Source organism: Momordica charantia (assembly GCF_013281855.1).
Source record: "Momordica charantia cultivar OHB3-1 chromosome 11 unlocalized genomic scaffold, Mcharantia_2.0 BLBB01000011.1, whole genome shotgun sequence".
In the NCBI taxonomy this organism is placed as follows: domain Eukaryota; kingdom Viridiplantae; phylum Streptophyta; class Magnoliopsida; order Cucurbitales; family Cucurbitaceae; genus Momordica; species Momordica charantia.
The window spans coordinates 9,371,566-9,389,745 of record NW_028275159.1 but is presented as its reverse complement, the minus strand read 5'-3'; the positions used below and the strand labels follow the sequence as shown (position 1 = coordinate 9,389,745).

General features: G+C 33.0%; 1 protein-coding gene, 2 long non-coding RNA genes and 2 pseudogenes across 5 annotated transcripts; 4 read left to right on the top strand and 1 right to left on the bottom strand.

The window, feature by feature from the left end:
• Positions 1–289: 289 nt before the first annotated feature.
• LOC148208085 (uncharacterized) lies at positions 290–3,546 on the top strand. 2 transcript variants are annotated; one of them, XR_015788945.1, is made up of 7 exons: positions 511–634; positions 1,278–1,397; positions 1,632–1,694; positions 1,802–1,838; positions 3,063–3,181; positions 3,278–3,323; positions 3,407–3,546. It is a non-coding gene; the product is annotated as an uncharacterized LOC148208085 (long non-coding RNA). The 2 variants fall into 2 exon arrangements; XR_015788944.1 differs by lacking the exons at positions 511–634; positions 3,063–3,181; positions 3,278–3,323; positions 3,407–3,546 and adding an exon at positions 290–488 and having other exon boundaries at positions 1,802–1,873.
• Positions 1,684–3,493, bottom strand: LOC111010453 (BTB/POZ domain-containing protein). The gene is made up of 4 exons (XM_022283899.2): positions 3,359–3,493; positions 3,082–3,227; positions 2,713–2,831; positions 1,684–2,518 (listed from the first exon to the last, which is right to left on the bottom strand). The coding sequence occupies exons 1-4, from the start codon at positions 3,475–3,477 to the stop codon at positions 1,916–1,918; spliced, it is 987 nt and encodes a 328-aa protein (XP_022139591.1). The 5' UTR covers positions 3,478–3,493; the 3' UTR covers positions 1,684–1,915.
• A 183-nt stretch (positions 3,547–3,729) lies between the features above and the next one.
• LOC148208084 (uncharacterized) lies at positions 3,730–8,534 on the top strand. Of its 2 annotated transcripts, XR_015788947.1 has the most exons (4): positions 3,730–3,870; positions 3,952–4,121; positions 6,157–6,430; positions 8,247–8,534. It is a non-coding gene; the product is annotated as an uncharacterized LOC148208084 (long non-coding RNA). The 2 variants fall into 2 exon arrangements; XR_015788946.1 differs by lacking the exon at positions 8,247–8,534 and having other exon boundaries at positions 6,157–6,897.
• A 1,655-nt stretch (positions 8,535–10,189) lies between these two features.
• Positions 10,190–11,828, top strand: LOC111010540 (uncharacterized protein At4g26485 pseudogene; annotated as a pseudogene).
• A 3,391-nt stretch (positions 11,829–15,219) lies between these two features.
• LOC111010539 (uncharacterized protein At4g26485 pseudogene) lies at positions 15,220–16,904 on the top strand (annotated as a pseudogene).
• Positions 16,905–18,180: the final 1,276 nt, after the last annotated feature.

The following is an 18,180-nucleotide window of genomic DNA, read 5'->3' as shown; positions in this document are numbered from 1 at the left end:
TTCAACACTAGCATATTGCTTATGTGACCTAGTCGAATCGTGCTAACAAAGTCTACATAATTTATTTTTATATTTAAACAATATTCAAGTCAATCAAGGACGTAGCTCAATTAGTTAAGACATAAAAATAATAAAATTTTGAAAAATCTATTAATTATATATTTATAATTACTTTGTAAATATTTTGGAAAAATAAAACTATCGCAAAATTTTCAAATTTATTTATTATTATTTTTTATAGAAATTTATGGCACGTGAAGTCCTCCGCTTAAAATTCCCACCCAAAGGATTTAATTGAAAAAAAAAAGCATAGACATGAAGATTCCAACAATATTCCCTCCATTATTCTCACTCTGTCCTCTCCCTTCACTTTCCGATCTCCTTCCTCTCCGAATTTCCAATTCTCAGTCTCTCAATCCGCCGGAGATGGAAACTTTTCGGAGTGATTCAACTGGTCTTTCATCAGAATAATGGATGGATTTACATCGGTAATCTTCTGTTCGCTGAGTTGCTATTGGTATACTTTTTGTAGTCGAGATGATTGTTCTTGTTCAGTATTGGTTTCTTGAATCATAATGTGCTAGGAAGTTTTGCTCAGTTCTGAGCCGATGGAGTCCGTGTGAAATTCTATCAGGTGATTGATTTGTGGATTGGAAGTCCTTATGTTCATGGCTCAAACTTGGAAGCTTTTAAGTTAATTGCTTAAAATTTCCTTAGATTTCTTCTGGTTTAATTGCATCTTCTCGGTACATTCACGATTAGAGTGCCGTGATTATAATCCGGATGAATAGAATATGCTGGTGTTTCAAACATAATTGTAGTCTAGAGGAATACGTTTCTTATGTATTGCTATCCATATACTTTTTGTGTAAGAAACTTTTTGAAGTTCGAGATGATTGTTCTTGTTCACTATTGGTTTCTTGAATCATAATGTGCTAGGAAGTTGTGTTCAGTACTGAGCGGATGGAGTCCGTGTGAAATTCTACCTTAGAGCATTTGCTTTTCTTTGAGTATTGAATCAGGTGATTGATATGTGGATTGGGAGTCTTGATCATGGCTCAAACTTTTCTTAGATTTCTTCTGCTCCTCATTGCCTTTTCACGCTACGTTCACGATAAGAATGCCATGATTACAATCCAGATGAATGGAATATGCTGGTGTTCAAGCATAATTGTAGTTCGAAGAAATACATTTCTTCTGCTCTCGATGCATTTTCTCGCTATGTTCACTATTAGAGTGCCAATTTAAGAAGTGTTTCCTATGCTGTTTGCCTGCAGTTTTTGGAGGTTTTTCAAATTTGTGCGTTGGCACTTGGAGGGGGAACGAACATTGGAGGTTTTATTGACCTCTTTATTTTTATCTTACTGGATTGGATTGATGCGGTAACTATTTTTAAGGTAGGTTGATGTAAATTCTTCTCTGATTCTGGAAACCCAAAAGTGTATTGACGCTAATCATTTTTGTTTCTGTATGATGAGTCTTGCTTCTTGTTACATTGTTAAACTAGAGTTCCGCTATTCAAACGCTGATTCCATAATATAACTTATGTATCATATTGTCTTTTATGGTTAAGGGAGTTAACATTCAAGTACGGTCGTAACACACTGCAATATTGTTTTTGATTCTATCAGTTTCTCGTGCATTACGAATATCAGAGTACTGTGAGATCTTGTGAAGGAAAACTGCAAAACAATGTAAGAACAAAATTCTTAACCCAGAACATCAAATTATTTACATTTCATTCAATTGTATTTGTATTCATAACACCTTCATCTGTCATGACAAACTTGACTAATTTCAGGACAAACAAATTCTTTGGAGAAAGAATCACCTTCAAGGTAATAAATTCTGGCTGGCACTAAAATCCTTGTAAACAATCTTCTTATGTGTACACCGTAAACACACCAACATCAACTTAGAAACCTTTCCAAGCATTAAGAACTTCATGGAAGATATCAGCTATTAGATCCCTGTCTGCATTCTGCAGAAAGACATCGAATTCATCTCGGATGTCGAGTATCTTACCGAACTTCACAAGATACTGCATGCACCTGGTCTTCAGTTTTGGCAATTGATACAGAGATGCGTTTTGGAGTCTTTCAAGAACATTTTTGGCATCGATATCCTCTATAAGACTATCATGGCAGGCCTCTTTTAGGTCAGCTATGTCATATTTATCAGCTGCACTAAGAAGTGCCAGTCTATGGGCGAGAAACTCTTCATGTTGGATATTCCCATACATATAATTAAGAAAAGCCTGGCAAGCTTCGAAAGACATATCAGAGATGTTTATGGTAGATAACTCCTTTTCTCTCAGGTCATGTGAAAACATGCTGTGAAAAACAGGTGATCTTGAAGCAAGAATAGCACGATGGGCTCCGACGCTCCCATCAGAAGCATTAATCATGATATCTGTGTGGACGCTTTCCTTCAACATTCGACCCAATGCAATAAGAGCTCTTGAATTCGATCGTTTTTGAGTCGATCCATTAGCCCAGATGGAGGAAGGTTCCCCACCCTGTTAAGTAATTTGGCAACAATTAGTTAAAAGAGGAGTCAGAAAAGGTAGCCAGACCAGATTGTTCTTTCTTTGACATAGGTGTTGATAACTATGTTTTCTTAGTATTCATTCAGGAACATCTTTTGTCAACTGCTCTCCTGTAAGTGGCTTGTTTTTTCTAAAGAAACATGCAACCCAATAGAAATGCTTACCTCGGGTGATGCAATCTTCAAGTCAAGGAACTCGACGTCGATGATGAACTTTCCTGTTAATGGAACCTCAATTGGCCAAATAAAGTCGTCGTTGTTTTTAAGCTGTTTGTCTATTATTTCTGCATGGATGTAGAGGAACTGAAGCTAGATCATCGAGAAAAGATGGAAATTAAGACCCCCTCCCCCCAACTCACACACAAAAGGGCGAGGCCAAAAGAATAAGAAATAGAAGCCCAATCAATCAATCAATCAAAATTTATTTGGGATTCTATTGGATCTAAAGTATTTCAACTCATATTCATGATTTAGAACTTGAAGAAAACTAATTGCTCTGCCTTGAAAATGTACAGGAAACGAGGATGAAATTACCTGGATGAGTCAAGGCCTTCCTATCTCCTGCAGAGCAGACCACTCGGATGGTGAAAGATACAATCGGAGGATTATCTCTTGTTATGCTTGATATCTCTGGGTATAATTTAACATATAAAAGTCTGTTTTTTTCCACTGATAAATGCCTTCAATCCAAACAAGACAATTAGTAATCTAAATTTCCTTTTTTGGCCAGAAAAAGCATACAACATCCCCAATAAAAAAAAGGGGAGAACATATGGGTAGGTTTAAACAAGAATGGAAAGAGTAATTTTACCAATTCCAGTTGCCGATTTTGAAAGGATCTGATTTTCTGTATGTGCAGGAAGCTAGATTTTCGATCCTCCATTGGGCGAGACGGGATGTGGTTTGTACTGTATATGCTGAATCGCTCATCCTAGCGAACGCGAGGGCTGCTGTGATTTCATTGATGCAACCGAAGATGCCGTCCAGGAAGTGCTCTCCGGGCTTTCCCAGGTTGCCGAATTCTACAGGTGTTACTCATAAACGTATGCACAGCAGAACCTGAAATTGAAAACACCAATAATCTCTCTCTATTTTTCTCTTCCTCTCTGCACTGCTCACTGATTAAGGTATAAGAAACTATGATGATCAAACAAAAAGTATTGATTTTTCGTGTATTTATTGCATTTGAGTGGTACCCGACACGCCAAGATGTTGGCGATGCTTTACGCCATTGATGTTGAAGGGTTTTTGTTGTTTCGTTGGGAGAAGAAATGGGTTTGAAAATGGCTGTTTTGTTCGCTTTAACTGCACTTAAATGCCACGGTATGCTATGGATCATTTATTGGTCTCTCTTTTTCCCCTTTGGGTTTTATTTCCCACAATTTAATGTCAATTTTATTTCAGTATTTGGCTTGGAAGCGTGGTGTTCGCTCCTTCAAAGCAAGGTATCTCCTTCATTCTTTGCTGGGATTTATTCGTAATTTCAAACAGGAGGAGTCCATTGTTGGTGAATCAAGGAAACACAAGAAGGAGAAAAAAAGGCCCATTCTGCTTTCATGGACCCCAGTATGGAGGTATGTAATCTTTTTTATTTTCTTTTCCTGAAATTATATTTATCTTCTTTGTGTCCTTTTCTGGAGGCCAATGATGCTCTCTTGGAAAGGCCACAATTAAAGCCATGCTGTTGTAGAAAATATTCTAATCAGTATTTACCATGCGGAATCCATTTATGAGTTGATGGCTGATTAGTAATTGAATTAACTAATTATTTTGAGAATTAGGGTTCTAATTCTGGAATGACTTTGGATTGGGTACATTTGGATTAAGATTAGATTAGCTTACTCTTCCCCCCTTCCTCTATGCTTTCCACAAGAAAAGGAAAAGGAATTCTAAAAAAAATTCCCTTTTTCTTTTTCAATATTTAAACATTTAATTTTTTTCCCAAAAGTTACAGAGGAATGGAGGGCATTCATACTTTAGTAGTAAAATTTAAATTAGTAGGACCTTTGACCCTGCTTTATAGCCTCCATTTATTTAATAAAAATAGAGGTAAATATTAGGAATGATAATGATATTCTTTTGATTGGAATTGTTTAGAATTGGAGTCAGATAACTATTCATATTGTCTACTTGAATTAGTAAAATCAATCAGATATAATAATTATTACAACTAATTATCATAATACCCCTTTTATAGTTTTAATCAATTAAAAATGTACTAACTAAAGATGTTAGAAATTTATTTAAATAGAACAATTATTTGGAGAGAACATTATTTGATTTCATTGTTATGTTATTTAATTACTATGGGTAGAGTGGAAGAGATAGGGTGAAAGTGTCAAATGATTATATAGTAGGTTGTGAGGTCCACACAAAATAGGGAAAGATAATAAGATTAAAGAGATTTTTTAGGGGATAAGATTCTCTCATTTTTTCCGGGAATAATTTCTAATTCTGAGAGATGGACTAAAAAAAGAAAAAAAAAAAGAAAAAGAAATACCTCATAATTATTTTTTTTACAATATTAGAACGAAGATCCAAATCTATTATTAGAACTTTAGAATTTTGACCAATTTGACTAAGTTCAAATTAGTAACACATAAAAAGTTAGAGGTAGGTAGGCCTGAGGTTCTTGTTTTTTGTTTTTTGTGTTTTTTTTGTTTCACGTTTATAATTCGTTAGAAACGTAAAGATTTGATAATTGTTCTTGTCTTATTGCTTATTTAGAAAAAAAACCATTTTTAAGATCGCGTAAAATTTTGAAAACAACAAAATTAAAAGTTCTTAATTCATCTTTTCAATATTTTTATCTATGATATTTTTTTTCTAAAAGATAGATAAAGCATTATGTTATCAAAATTTTAAAAGTACATAATATTTAATAAAAAAAATATATATATAGAAAAAATCTTACTAAAAAATAAAAAATATAATATAAAAGTTTTGAATATTCAATTTGAAAATTTAAATTTCATATAAAATTTTTACTGTTTTTAATTTAAAATCTAAAATTTTAGAGAGCAAACAAGAAAAAAGAAACATTAAAGTAAATTATGGCTCATTTGGTAATGTTTCTTTTCTTGTTTTGTTTTTTTCAATTCTATTAAGAAATCTAAGCATTTGATAATTATTTATGCTTCTTATTTCTAATATTTTTAAAAACATAGTATAAAACTTTTGGAAACGACAAAAAAACTGATTTATTGTTTCTTATTCTCGTTTTCAATTTGTTCCACTTCTAAAGTAGAATTAAAATCTTGTTTTATCATTCTTCGGTCCATGGATGTAGGAGCCATGCAATTCTATTTTAGTATTAAAAAGAAATTGCATGGCTCTGCATCCATAAATTGAAGGAGGATAAAACTAGGTTTTGATTTATGTTGGAATATATTGAAACATAACTCATTTTAGTTACTTCTAAAATTTTTATACAATTTTTGAGAATGTTTTCTAAAAAATAAGGAAAAAAAACATAAATAATTGTCAAATACTTAGAATTTTTAATAAAATTAGAAACAAAAAACAAGAAACCATAGATTTATCTGAGGAAGGTGAATATAACCATTCTGACTCATTTGACGATAGTTGACATCGGACTTTCCTTTTCAGGAAAGAAAGGCAGCATATCTGATGCAAATTGTAATCACAGTGATGGGTTTGTTTAGATAAAATCAAAAGCAGGAGAAAGCCATATTAATCGTGGATGAAGAAGAAAGGTATCAGAAACTGAAAGTGGGGCATACAACAGGAATCCCAAGGAATCTAGTTAAGCTGAAAGAATCCCAAGTTCCCAATATCAGAAGCAACCTCCAAAACCAATGGCTTCCATTTCAAAAAATTTTTAAATTTTGGATGGCTGGCCCATGTGAGCTCATCTTTGAAGGTCAGTGTTCTTATCATTTTCTGTACGTGTCTTCTCATCATTCAACTATTTATGATCTTATTATGATGAGGCCCACAGGGAAATAGGAGAGGGAAAACTCCAATAATTATGTCATTGTCTCTGCTTTGTTAGCTGGGATGGGTACTTATTTATGGGTTCAGAGTGCCTTATTGGTAGGATAGAATTTAAGAGAGTTAGGATGTTTAGTTCAACTCTAAACTTGTAGCAGTCAATTTTTAACATTAAAAATATTAGTACACGTGTGGGGTAGAATAGCCTTCCGATGCTCAAAATTTAATAGATTGTGTTAGAATCAACTGTCATCGAGTCTTGAAATAATTCTTCAACCAAATAACTTGTGATGTGGGGATTAACGTTGCTTAGAAATAAGAAATAAACTATGTCTTTGTTAATTGAAGTAGTGATAAGTGAATTTCTTTACTCTTATTTTGAGAGATGTTCTTCAATTTGTTAGAAGAAGACATTTTCCAAATATTTAGACTCTAACCAACTTTTATGGATGCTTTAATATTACAAAGTGAACATCTTTCTCTATAGATTTTTGAATTCATCCAATTAACTTTATATCAAAATGAGTAACTACTTTTTTACCGTTCTGTTTGCAAGTTTCTTGATCATACTGATTTTTAGGTTTAAGTTCGAATGTTCCAGTAAATTTAATATAAAATTCTTTTAATATCCCTCGACTCTGGACCTTGTTATAAGGTATATATTATCTAGCCTTCACATCATGTCATAGGAAAGGTAACGGGGGATGGGGCCCTGAAATTGGTGCAATTAAAAAAGAGGGGCACATGGCGTCTAATCCATGGAATTAGCAACTGGTAGATTCACCTAATCTGTGGACTCTGAAGTGCACTACTAATTTCAACCAACCACGCAATCACTTTTGATTATGTTCCAACTTTTCCAATTTCCAAAATCTATTTTTTTTATATAATATATATTTGTAGATAAAAAAGAAATAAAAAAAATCAATAAAGAGAAGAGTCAGACATGAGATATCCGATTCATTAGCCTCAACCTTGTGAGTTACAAGAGCATGAGATTGGATTGAATTAATAAGTTAGGATTAATTTAATAATTAATTTATATGTGGGTAATAAATTAAAGAGTAATTATATTTGGACTATTTAATAGGTATATAAATGATCTTGTGGTTATGGTCTTCTAATATACTATGCCGATTCCCAATACACTATGGTTCTTCTGTGGTTGTGGTGTCTACATCATGTAGAGAATCTATCTAATGGTTAATAGAGAATCTATCTCATGGTTTTAGGTAATTTAATATCGTTAAAGATTTTGATTTTCTTTCATATTGATTTTTTTTGTCGTCTTAGTTACTTTTTGACCTTTTTCTTCTTGGTTGGAGATATTTGTCTGACTCGCTTTGACAGTTATTTCTTGATTAATATTTATTTAATCCCTACAGTTAATATTTAATAGATTACAAGTCTTTTATCTCCAAAAATAATAATAATAATTCTAGTAATGCTCAATAAAATCTTCTAATAAATTATTAATATTAATTTAGACACGTTAAACAAAATCATTCGAGTTTTTGTTAGTTTTTTCTTTTTAATCTATTTTTTAGAATCTATTATCAAAATCCAGATTTTAAGGTAATTTATTTGATGAAGGCGGAGATCGCAAGTGCTTCTCTCTCATATCTATTTTATTTTATTTTATTTTTTTAGAAGACGAACCATCATCTTAATTTTTCCTCAATTTACGTAATTTAATTTTTTATTTCTCAATTATGCAAATGAATTAACCAAAAATTAAAATGAAGGCTCGTGGAGAGAGGAGACAAGAACACGTGGTTGCTATGCAATAGATGGATGATTAGTCAGCATGAAAATCGCGCACATTTTCCACCATTCATGTATCTTTTCTTAATTACTTTAAGAATTAGTTTTAAAACTACTCTACTTTTATTTATTATTTTTAAGATTAAGCACATTATTTAGAGTAGGTAAATTTGAAGTCATGTTTAATGGTAGTGTTGTCGGTTATGGAAGTGAAATTACACTTATAATCGCTTTGGCAATTACACGGTCTTGTTGATAATGTTGTTCAACCTTGGTTATGGAAGTGAAAGGTACACAAGAATATGATGCAGTGAGAAAATTATTCAATGGAATTAGTACTGTTGGAATAATTAAGGTTCAAAATCTATTTATTTCTTTATAGTTATTTGATACAATATAAGTTTATTTGAGTGATTTAATTATGTAAATAATAAATAAAAATCGAAGCGATAGATGTAATTGACATATATCTCCAATCAAGATATTGCAAATTTGATCTCTCACTCCCACATGTTATACTAAAAACTAAAAAATTATGTAAATAATAAATAAACTTAAATAAATGATAATTTGAGTAAGAAATTGCGAGGCTTGAGAAAGGAAATAGCCAATAAGAAATTAAAATTAAGAGTGAGGGTTTTAAAAAGAGAAAAGTAAAATTGGTAAGGAGGAAGTGGCATGGGGGAGAGAATAATTTGTGGCTAACGGCAAATTATTATTATTTGTTTCAAAACGGCAAAATTGTTACTATAATAATAATGAAAATGATTAAATTAAAAAGAATGAAAATGATTAAATTATAAAGACAAAATAGAAAGAGAAAAATGTTCCCTACAGTAGCTTTTATGCATACTATAGATTAAAGATAAACTCGTAGAGTCACATGAGGCATGTAATAAATATGAAGTGTAATAAAATTTTATATCATAGTTACACTAATAGATTTGGGACATCACGTGTGTTATTCTATTACATTAATTAATTAAGATGACTAATTTTAAACCAGTAAGAATATAATGATGGTTAACATGAACATAGCTCAGCGCCTCGGATTTAACATGAACATAGACCCCATATTAGCTTTAGCTAATTGAATCGTTTATTCCCGCTTTAGATTTGGCTTAAGCTTCAGATTCTTAAGATTAGGGAGAAACAGAAGCTTTTGGTTTGGATGCTTTTTGTGGATTCAGATAAAACAAAAAAATTTTACTCCTTAGTGGATGATTTGGTATCCTCGGGTTCTTATGTCTATGTCTTCCGAAACTCGATTGTACACTTTAGCATTAATTGGCACCTACTTCTCTTGAGGTCGAAGGTTCAAACTCTCATCTACAATTTGTTGTACTAAGAAAACCCAACAAAAATAATAAAACTATGGACGAAGCGAAACAATTTCAAATGATCACGGGCTCTCAAACTTGCATAATCTGAACACATCGGCTTGCCATACTTATTACTCACTTAAAACTAACCTAATGTAGTTGTAGAGTATATATGCTCGCATCAACATGTTAATATATACACTCGAAATTAATACATGCCCACATCAACACATAACACACATTAAAATAGACCTGATCGAACAACTTTAATTCGTAAGAAAATCAAGCATATGATTTAAGGTATTTTTTGGTGCTGACATTAAATCCATTGTATCCATCCGACACAGAGACCAAAACATCAAACAATAATAAAAACCTTAGAAAACCTCATCAGTCAAAACAACACATGAATCGTCCCACACCATTTAATTTTAGATTTAAACTTGCATAATTAACCCTTCCATCTTCCCCAAATGACTTTTCATATATCAAAACTTGTAATATATATATATATATATATATATATATATATATATATATGTTGAGTAAAATGGGCATATTATTAGATGATCAAAATGGGAAGGTCCAAGAGTAGAAAAAAGAAATGGGTAATGCACTACAATAGCTCCCACAAAATACTTCTCGTTGGAGAGGGCAACTTCTCCTTCTCGGTTTGCTTAGCCACCGCCCTCGGCTCGGGTGACAACATCGTCGCCACGTCCCTCGACTCCAAAAGTATTTCAACGAAAGAATTTCACTACCTAACATAAATTTAGTATATCATAAACTTTACGATTACGCTAACATATTTACTTGACGCTATTTATGTTATAAGAGACACTTTTGAGGAAGTACGGGGACGAAATCGAGACGACTTTGGAAGAGTTGGAGGAGGAAGGTTGCATTGTGATGCATGGAGTGAATGTAAGAACGATGAGCCAACATCCTCTTTTGCGCAATGAGTTATTTGATCGCATTGTGTTCAATTTCCCACATGCTGGCTTCACATACTCAGAAATTGAACCCAAGCAAATCAAGTGAGTATACAAAAAAAATGTCTTTAAATTCTTAATTATCTGAATTTGTAATGATTTTAATTTCTTTTTTTTTTTTTATCTTGTTGGATTTGGAATGAGATTTGAAATGTAGTTATTTTGTTTGTGTGTTTGGACATTTATGTTTATTGGAGAGGGAAAATAAAAATTTACTAAATATCTTCATTTATTAATTGAAAATTAAAGTATAATAGGATTGTAACTTAACCCTCGTACCCTATTAACATATTTTAGTTTGGAGATTTTTTTTTTTTCCTTTTTCAAGAGGTCATTTTAAGAGATATGTGAGAAGCATTACAAAAAAATAACACTCCAATTAAAGGAAACGGCAGATATGTTATAATTAAAAAAAAAAAAGTTTCTCTGGGCAAATTACACAAAAATATGTATTTTTAAAAACAATTTTAGTACTTTTATTTAATTTTCTTTAGAAGTGTCATAGACTTAACTTTTTTTTCTTTTTTTTTTTCCTTCTCACTCGATATTTCAGCAAAGCTTAACTTTTTAGGGAGATGGTCTGGAAGATAAACTAATTCAATACAAACAAAAAATATGAGATTGATGAAGTTTTTTTTTTTCTTGAGAAAATAAATAAACACTTAAAAATAACTCTAAATCAGATTTAACTTAAGAAATAAGCCAGATTGATGAAGTTTATAACATACCCAAAAACAATATTGGAAGACTTAAAAAAAAACACAAGGATATTCCTGCTATTGTCCCCCCACACCCACAACTAAGGACTTTTTCCTCTCGGGTAGGAGAATCATGATCGAAATAGCAAATCCAAAACTACGAAACTCGTGTTTTTAAGTCGTCTCGGTTTTGTGTGTTTGTGTTGGGCAGACTCCACCAGAATCTAGTGAGATGTTTTGTGAGGAATGCAGTGGAAATGGTGTCTGAAAATGGTGAAATTCACATCACCCACAAGACTTCACATCCATTCAGTGAATGGGAGATTGTGGAAATTGCAGAAGAAGAGGGTTTGTTTTTGAAAGAAGAAGCAGAGTTCAGCAAATGGGATTATCCAGGTTATATCAATAAGAAAGGCGATGGGCCTTATTGCAACCGCACTTTCCCTGTGGGATGTTGCTGCACTTTCAAGTTTGCAAAAGCACTTCCCAAAGATAAGCACAACAAGGTTTCAAACTCCTTGGCTGCTGAATTTGCACACCTCACAATGTAATAATCCATTGAATGGTGTGTTTCAAGTTAATGATAATGATCTATCACCAATGCTTTCAGCTGTTGCTATAGTGTTACTTCTTTAGTTAGCTTTCATGTTATTTCCTTCATTTTGAAATAAAACCCCATAAATGTTAAGGACAAAACTTCATGCGTGGTCCAGCAGTATATAAACAAATGAATTTTTTATTTTGTATAATTTCTATGTGATCTATTTATCCATATGTTATTGGACTATGCATAAATTCAGAAGAAGCTTCTTCTTGAATTTTCACGAGGGAAGTTTTTTCCAAATATTAATATGGGATTAGAGTGTGAAAACTCAAACAAGACATTCGGTTCAAAAATGAGATTCGGCCAAGATTGATGAGCACAATCGTAGAGGGCATATGTTAAGGATTCTGCATTGATAAGGGACCTAATAAAGGTTTATAATAGACATGGCTACTGATCTTTTAATATACAGTTGGTTTTGAGATGTAACTTATGAATATTAATACGCAACAATCACCTAACGTGGGATGATACCTAGTTAAAATTTGTGCGGAAATGAAATCTGTCTACTATTTTTTTTTTCAAATAAAGCTTTTCTATTATTTTGCTAGCATGAGCAAAAACACACTAAATTACTAGGTAGCTGGGATTTGTTGTTTCTTCATGATTGTAACAATCACTTTGGCACGGGGAATCTATTGATTTCATCCATTCCTAAATCACTAGGTACCCAATCTTTATTTAACTCGGCTCAAGCAATGCCCAAATACTCCCATGTTTGTACCATTAGTTAGGAGTGAATTGTCAGATGTCTCTTTCGTTATTACTTATTTCTTTATGTCTCAAACCAAAAATTGGAAACATCGTTCTTTTCATTCCTTTTTTATTATTTATTTATTGAGGTCGTGTACAACAACCTTAACCGCACAAGCCTCGATTGGGCCTACCTCCATTCTAACTCGTCGATTAATTTGTATGACCACCTCGAACCGAGGCGGTTGATGGGGAGCTTGTAGCTTATGGGCGACCCTCTACCCCATCGACGACAGATATCGCTGAACCAACTGACTCATCTATCGAAATCAACGGTCAGGCTTTTCCTTCGTTTCTATCTCCGAAGTGGAGACCGAGTTGAAAACTTGCTCTCTCTTGTTTCCTTTCGCTCTCGCTAGCTTGTTTCTGAAAATGTCGAAAACCTCATGGAATTAGGTTTTCAATTAAGAGAAGTTTGTTTCATCGATCTTCCGGCGAAATATGTACTACAAAGCGGCAATTTGAATTTTGGAACGCATGACATTTTGATCAATTGAATCTTTGATCTGAAGTAATTTTGATCTGCCTATTTCTTTTTGGTTCTAAAGAAAAAATGACAAGTAAGATAGAAACAATATAAATATTGCCACATCATTCAAATTTTACCAACTTAACAATATCACATTATCCTTCCCTTAGTCGACAAATTTTAGAGGTCAAATAAACAAACCATCTGATGGTTGTTTGAAACACAGTCATTTAGGAGTATTTTTTTGATAATTTTAATTTGGTTAAATTACGACTTTTACCCATAAACTTATAAAAAAATATTTGGTACGTCTCTCAAACAAATATTTGGTACGACCTTAATTAGATCAAATTTCAAGGACAAAGATAAATTTTACCACACATCATAGCAGCTAGAATGTTTAAGGTTTTGCATCCATGTGCATAAATTCATTATATATTTTGTTATGGATGAGGAAATCCATATTTTCTATAAAGGAGAAGATATCCTAATGTCTTAGAATTTTACCTCTATAAATAGAAGGTAAGTAGTCACCTACGCTACAGATCTCTACTCTTTGCTAACTATCTTATTTTCTATACTCAACTACTCCGATTCTGACTTAATTAAGTATCGGAGCCTGTGTGGCAAGCTACGCCGGTCTTTAATGCTATTTTGTTTTGCAGGTCTCATCGATTCCTTTTTTATTATAAAAGATTGGTGCGAATTTGGCGGAATTTCAGGAGGCCAAATTTCTGCATCAACAATTGGCGCCATCTGTGGGGTTGACTAAGATCTAAAAGCCAACAATATGAAATCTAGAGAGATCAACGGTGTTTTGAGTACGATTGTCATCCGAGAAGAGGGACGAATCGAGGACGCGTCTTACGCGATGGAATTCAGAGGGAGATAAGCCCATGAGTTTCAAGACAGGGAGAGCAACATGTCCAGAACTCTAATCAGATCAACGAGGATGGACGACAAGGTCTTGATGGTGAGGTGAGAACATGCCATGCCACTAGTTCAACATCTCCAGTAGGTGACCACTTACCCATCAGAAGAAGAACTACTCAAACCCGATGAGGTCTAAAGCAAGCAAATTGACAAGTTATAGGACAAATCTTGAATAAGGTAAATTGACAGATTCCAAAATAGGTTCTGGGAGAAACGATCAACAAATCCCATAATAGAGAGACCCCATTTAAAAAAAAAACCTGAACAACAAAAAGAAAAGGCAACCTATGCTCGTTCAAGGTCCACGGAAGGACAAAGCTACTGCAAGAACTTGACAAGCAAATTACATTACTGGTCATGATCTAATCCAGTGCATGACTAGACTTTAGGGCACGACTGGATCCACGGCATGAGCAGGTCTCAACCGAGCAAGTGTCTGCCGACCAGGTCTCTTCCGCCGACCAGGCTTATTCTGCCGACCAGGTCTATTCTGCCGATCAGGCCTATCCTGCCGACCAAGTCTCTTTCGTCGACCAGATCGGATAACTGTACGATAGCAAAGGTCAGCAGCACGTAGCAGCTGAACAAACGTACTCCTCTCATTTACTATTTGGTACATCATTAAATAGTATTAATATGAACGTAGTTAAAAAATGAAGACACCTTACTCCTACTTTAGAGTTCCGAAATTTAACTTCATCCCAACATTTTTGTTGTACTATAAAAGGATACATCATTAAATAATAAATATTATTTTATTGGGTAGACTCCACATGCTATTCTTGACGTTGATTTGATAAAAGGAAATTATTTTGACTTGTGAGGACCAAAACTTTGTCGTCACCACCACTAAAAACTATATTTTTGTATCGTCAAATATTTAACAATGGTTACTTATAAACAAATATTACTGTGGAAAAGTTTCCATACCTAACTAGAAAATTTGGCCTAATTTTTCCATAAAAAATCTTCCAAAACTCATCAGTACTCATTGAATTATGTTTTATTCAATGCCCTTTATTATTCCAAGTTCCAGTCTAAACCCCTTCTCTTCCCAAAATGCCTTTTCAAATCAAAAACTCCTCACCACTCAATATATATAAATGCACAGTACTATTGAAAACTGCCATCATATTTCACATCCCCTCACATCAATGGGAGACTTAATAACCAGTGGAGAGAAATGGATAGGTCACTACAGCAGCTCTCACAGAATACTCCTTCCCTGGCCAGAGCTTTCGACTCTGCCGCTAACATGGTCGCCACTTCCCTCGACTCTAAAGGTATTTCCACCGCCCTCAAATAGTTTTCCTCATATTGTGACAATCCCATTCAATAATTTTCTTTGCTGTTGGAAGAGGCACTGTTGAGAAAGTACAACAATGTTGCAACAAACTTGGAAGTCTTGGAGGAGTTCGGGTGCACGGCCCTGCATGAAGTGGATGCGACGTCGATGAGCCAACATCCACTTCTCTGTCACGAGTTATTCGATCGCATTGTGTTCAACTTCCCGCATGTTGGGTTTCAATACTTTAGAGAACATGACTACCAGCAAATTGAGTGAGTATATATGTACATAGAAATATAGTCATACTAAACCCTAGTTTTGGAATCAAACATTATTAACGGATTTGAGAAGAGGAAAGAAGAGAAAGAAAAACTACCAAAAATTCTAAAATTTTCGGCATGACATCGATTAGTTTAAACTTTTAGATTGATACACTTTATAAATAGAGTAGCAATATAATCTTGTGTTTCAATTCTTGTAATATCATTTCCTCGCTGGAAGGACTTGTACTATTTTTCAATTCCAGAAACAAGAAAAAGTATTAAAACAATAATTACACCAAACGAATTTATTTTTGAGTTTTGTGTTTGGTAATTAAGTTTTTATTAACTACTGCTTCAACACTTAACTATTTTGCTTGGAACTATTTGAAACTAAAAATAAGATTGTTATAAAAAACAGGATTTAACCTAGCTATATATCAGTTAAATAACTAAAAAAACTCAAAAGTTTAAACTTCAACTACAGTAAATTTAATCATTTATCTAGGTTTAAAAATAAATGAAAATTTAGTAAGGTTTAGGTTAGATTATAAACTTGTTTGGTTGAGCTAGGTTTAAAAATAAATGAAAATTCTATGAATTAGGTTGGCTCAAAGGTTCACCTAAAATAATTTTGGGTTGAATCCAACCAACTCGATTTTATTATTAATTTTAAAATTATCTTTTTAGTCACCATACAAAATATATATGGTTATATTTATTTTAATTTTATATCGTTCAATAATTCTTTATGATTTTTTTTTTTTACAAAGGTTTTTAAAAACGACCTTTTAAAGTTTATTTTAGTGTACTTTTTCACCACGTAAATAAAAATCGACCTACGAATCTTGATTGAGTGTTAGACAAAGTATAAATAAATATTTAAGATATTATCATATACTTTCTTTTTGTCCTACAATACTTTGCCGCATAATCCGAACAAACCCAATCCAAATAACTTCGACCCGAATAATTGGGTTGGGTCTAAATAAAAGTAACTCAACCCATGAACGCCCCTACTTATTCTATAAATTGACTGCACCTGTTCGGGTTTTGACAGACTCCACCGGGATGTAGTGAGAGGGTTCCTGAAGAATGCTGAGCAAGTGGTGGGGTTTTGACAAGACTTCGCACCCTTTCAGTAAATGGGAGATTGAGAAACTAGCAGAAGGAGAGGGTTTGTTTCTGAAAAAAGAGGCAAAATTCATGCGATGGGAGTATCCAGGTTATGTCAATAAGAGAGGCAATGGGCCTCACAGCAATCGCAGTTTCCCTGTGGGATCTTGCAGCACTTTCAAATTTGGCAAGTCCCTTAATTAGCTGCTGACTTTACACATCCCTCACACCATATATAATACATATCTATGAATTTTGAGTAACTTTTATAAGTGGGTCATTTTTTAAAATGCAATATTATAATTTTGGTTTCAAAACACATTTGATCCATATACTTTTCCGATCATTTTAAACGTAACGATCAACTAGTATATAATATTTTATGTTTAAATCCTCTGGTTATTTTTGGTTCTGAAAAAAAAAGGTTAGTTTCCTATACACATAAATAAAATCTGTATCGTATTAACAATATTGCACTCTTACAAGCAAATTAGTGCAATACAGGGGTGGTTTTGAACACGGTACTAAAATTTTGGTAGACGTATTAATAGTTTTGACCATATTTGTTTTGAGTTTGACGGTGACATTAGGGATGAATCGATATTTTCAATAGTATCACAAAAAAAAAATTGACAAAATATATATAAAAAAAAGTATTAACATAATATCGCGACATAATATTTATAGTTTTAATTTTTAATTTATTTAAAAATGGGAAAATATTTATTTTTAATTTAAATATTTGTTAAGATTTTTTTTTTATTTTTTAAAGAAATATCCATCGGACTCTACATATTTTACCGCTATTTTCATGGACATTTCCATAAATGAGACCCAATATTTTTCTTTTTCGAAAAATGAGTACCATTTCATTAAAGTTAGGTGAGGCACGTACAAAAAGAAAAAGGTTTAAAAGAAAACACTCCAATCGGGAGAAAAGGATGAGAATGTTATTTATACTATATTTGAATAGGGTTATGGAGGAGAATCTTTACCTCCCCATTTTGCCCCCACCTTTTAAATACATACCTAATTTGTCCTGAAAATTTCTACAAGAGACACGGCTGTTTGAGCTAAAATGTCTGTTGAGATAACAAATCCAAAAAAATTGTGACCATTCGATGAAACAAAGAGTTTAATCCATGTAATTCAAAATCGTTTCAACAATGAACAAAATGACCAAACCCAATCAGATTTCAGAACACTCACATTCAAAGCAGTAAAGTAAAATTAAAACAATAAAAGAAGAATGAGAGAGTAAGAACAACACACAATTTATAGTGGTTCGATCCAAAATTTGATCTACATCCACTTAGTCACTTCCATTGACATTTGTTTCAGCAAGGTCTCGATTACATGATCATCTTCTAATCCAAGGCTCAATCAAACCAGAAATCAGCCTTCACAGAGTATTTGCAGCAAACTCAAATTAAAGAAGAAAACAGAGTCTCAATACCCTTATCACTGGAATTCTCTTAGC

Coding starts and splice junctions, on each gene's coding strand:
- LOC111010453 (XM_022283899.2), bottom strand. CDS start 3,477: ATGAGCGATTCAGCATATACAGTACAAACCACATCCCGTCTCGCCCAA. Junction 3,228..3,358: donor AAAATCGGCAACTGGAATTG/GTAAAATTACTC, acceptor TTTGGATTGAAG/GCATTTATCAGTGGAAAAAA. Junction 2,519..2,712: donor TGAAGATTGCATCACCCGAG/GTAAGCATTTCT, acceptor ATTACTTAACAG/GGTGGGGAACCTTCCTCCAT.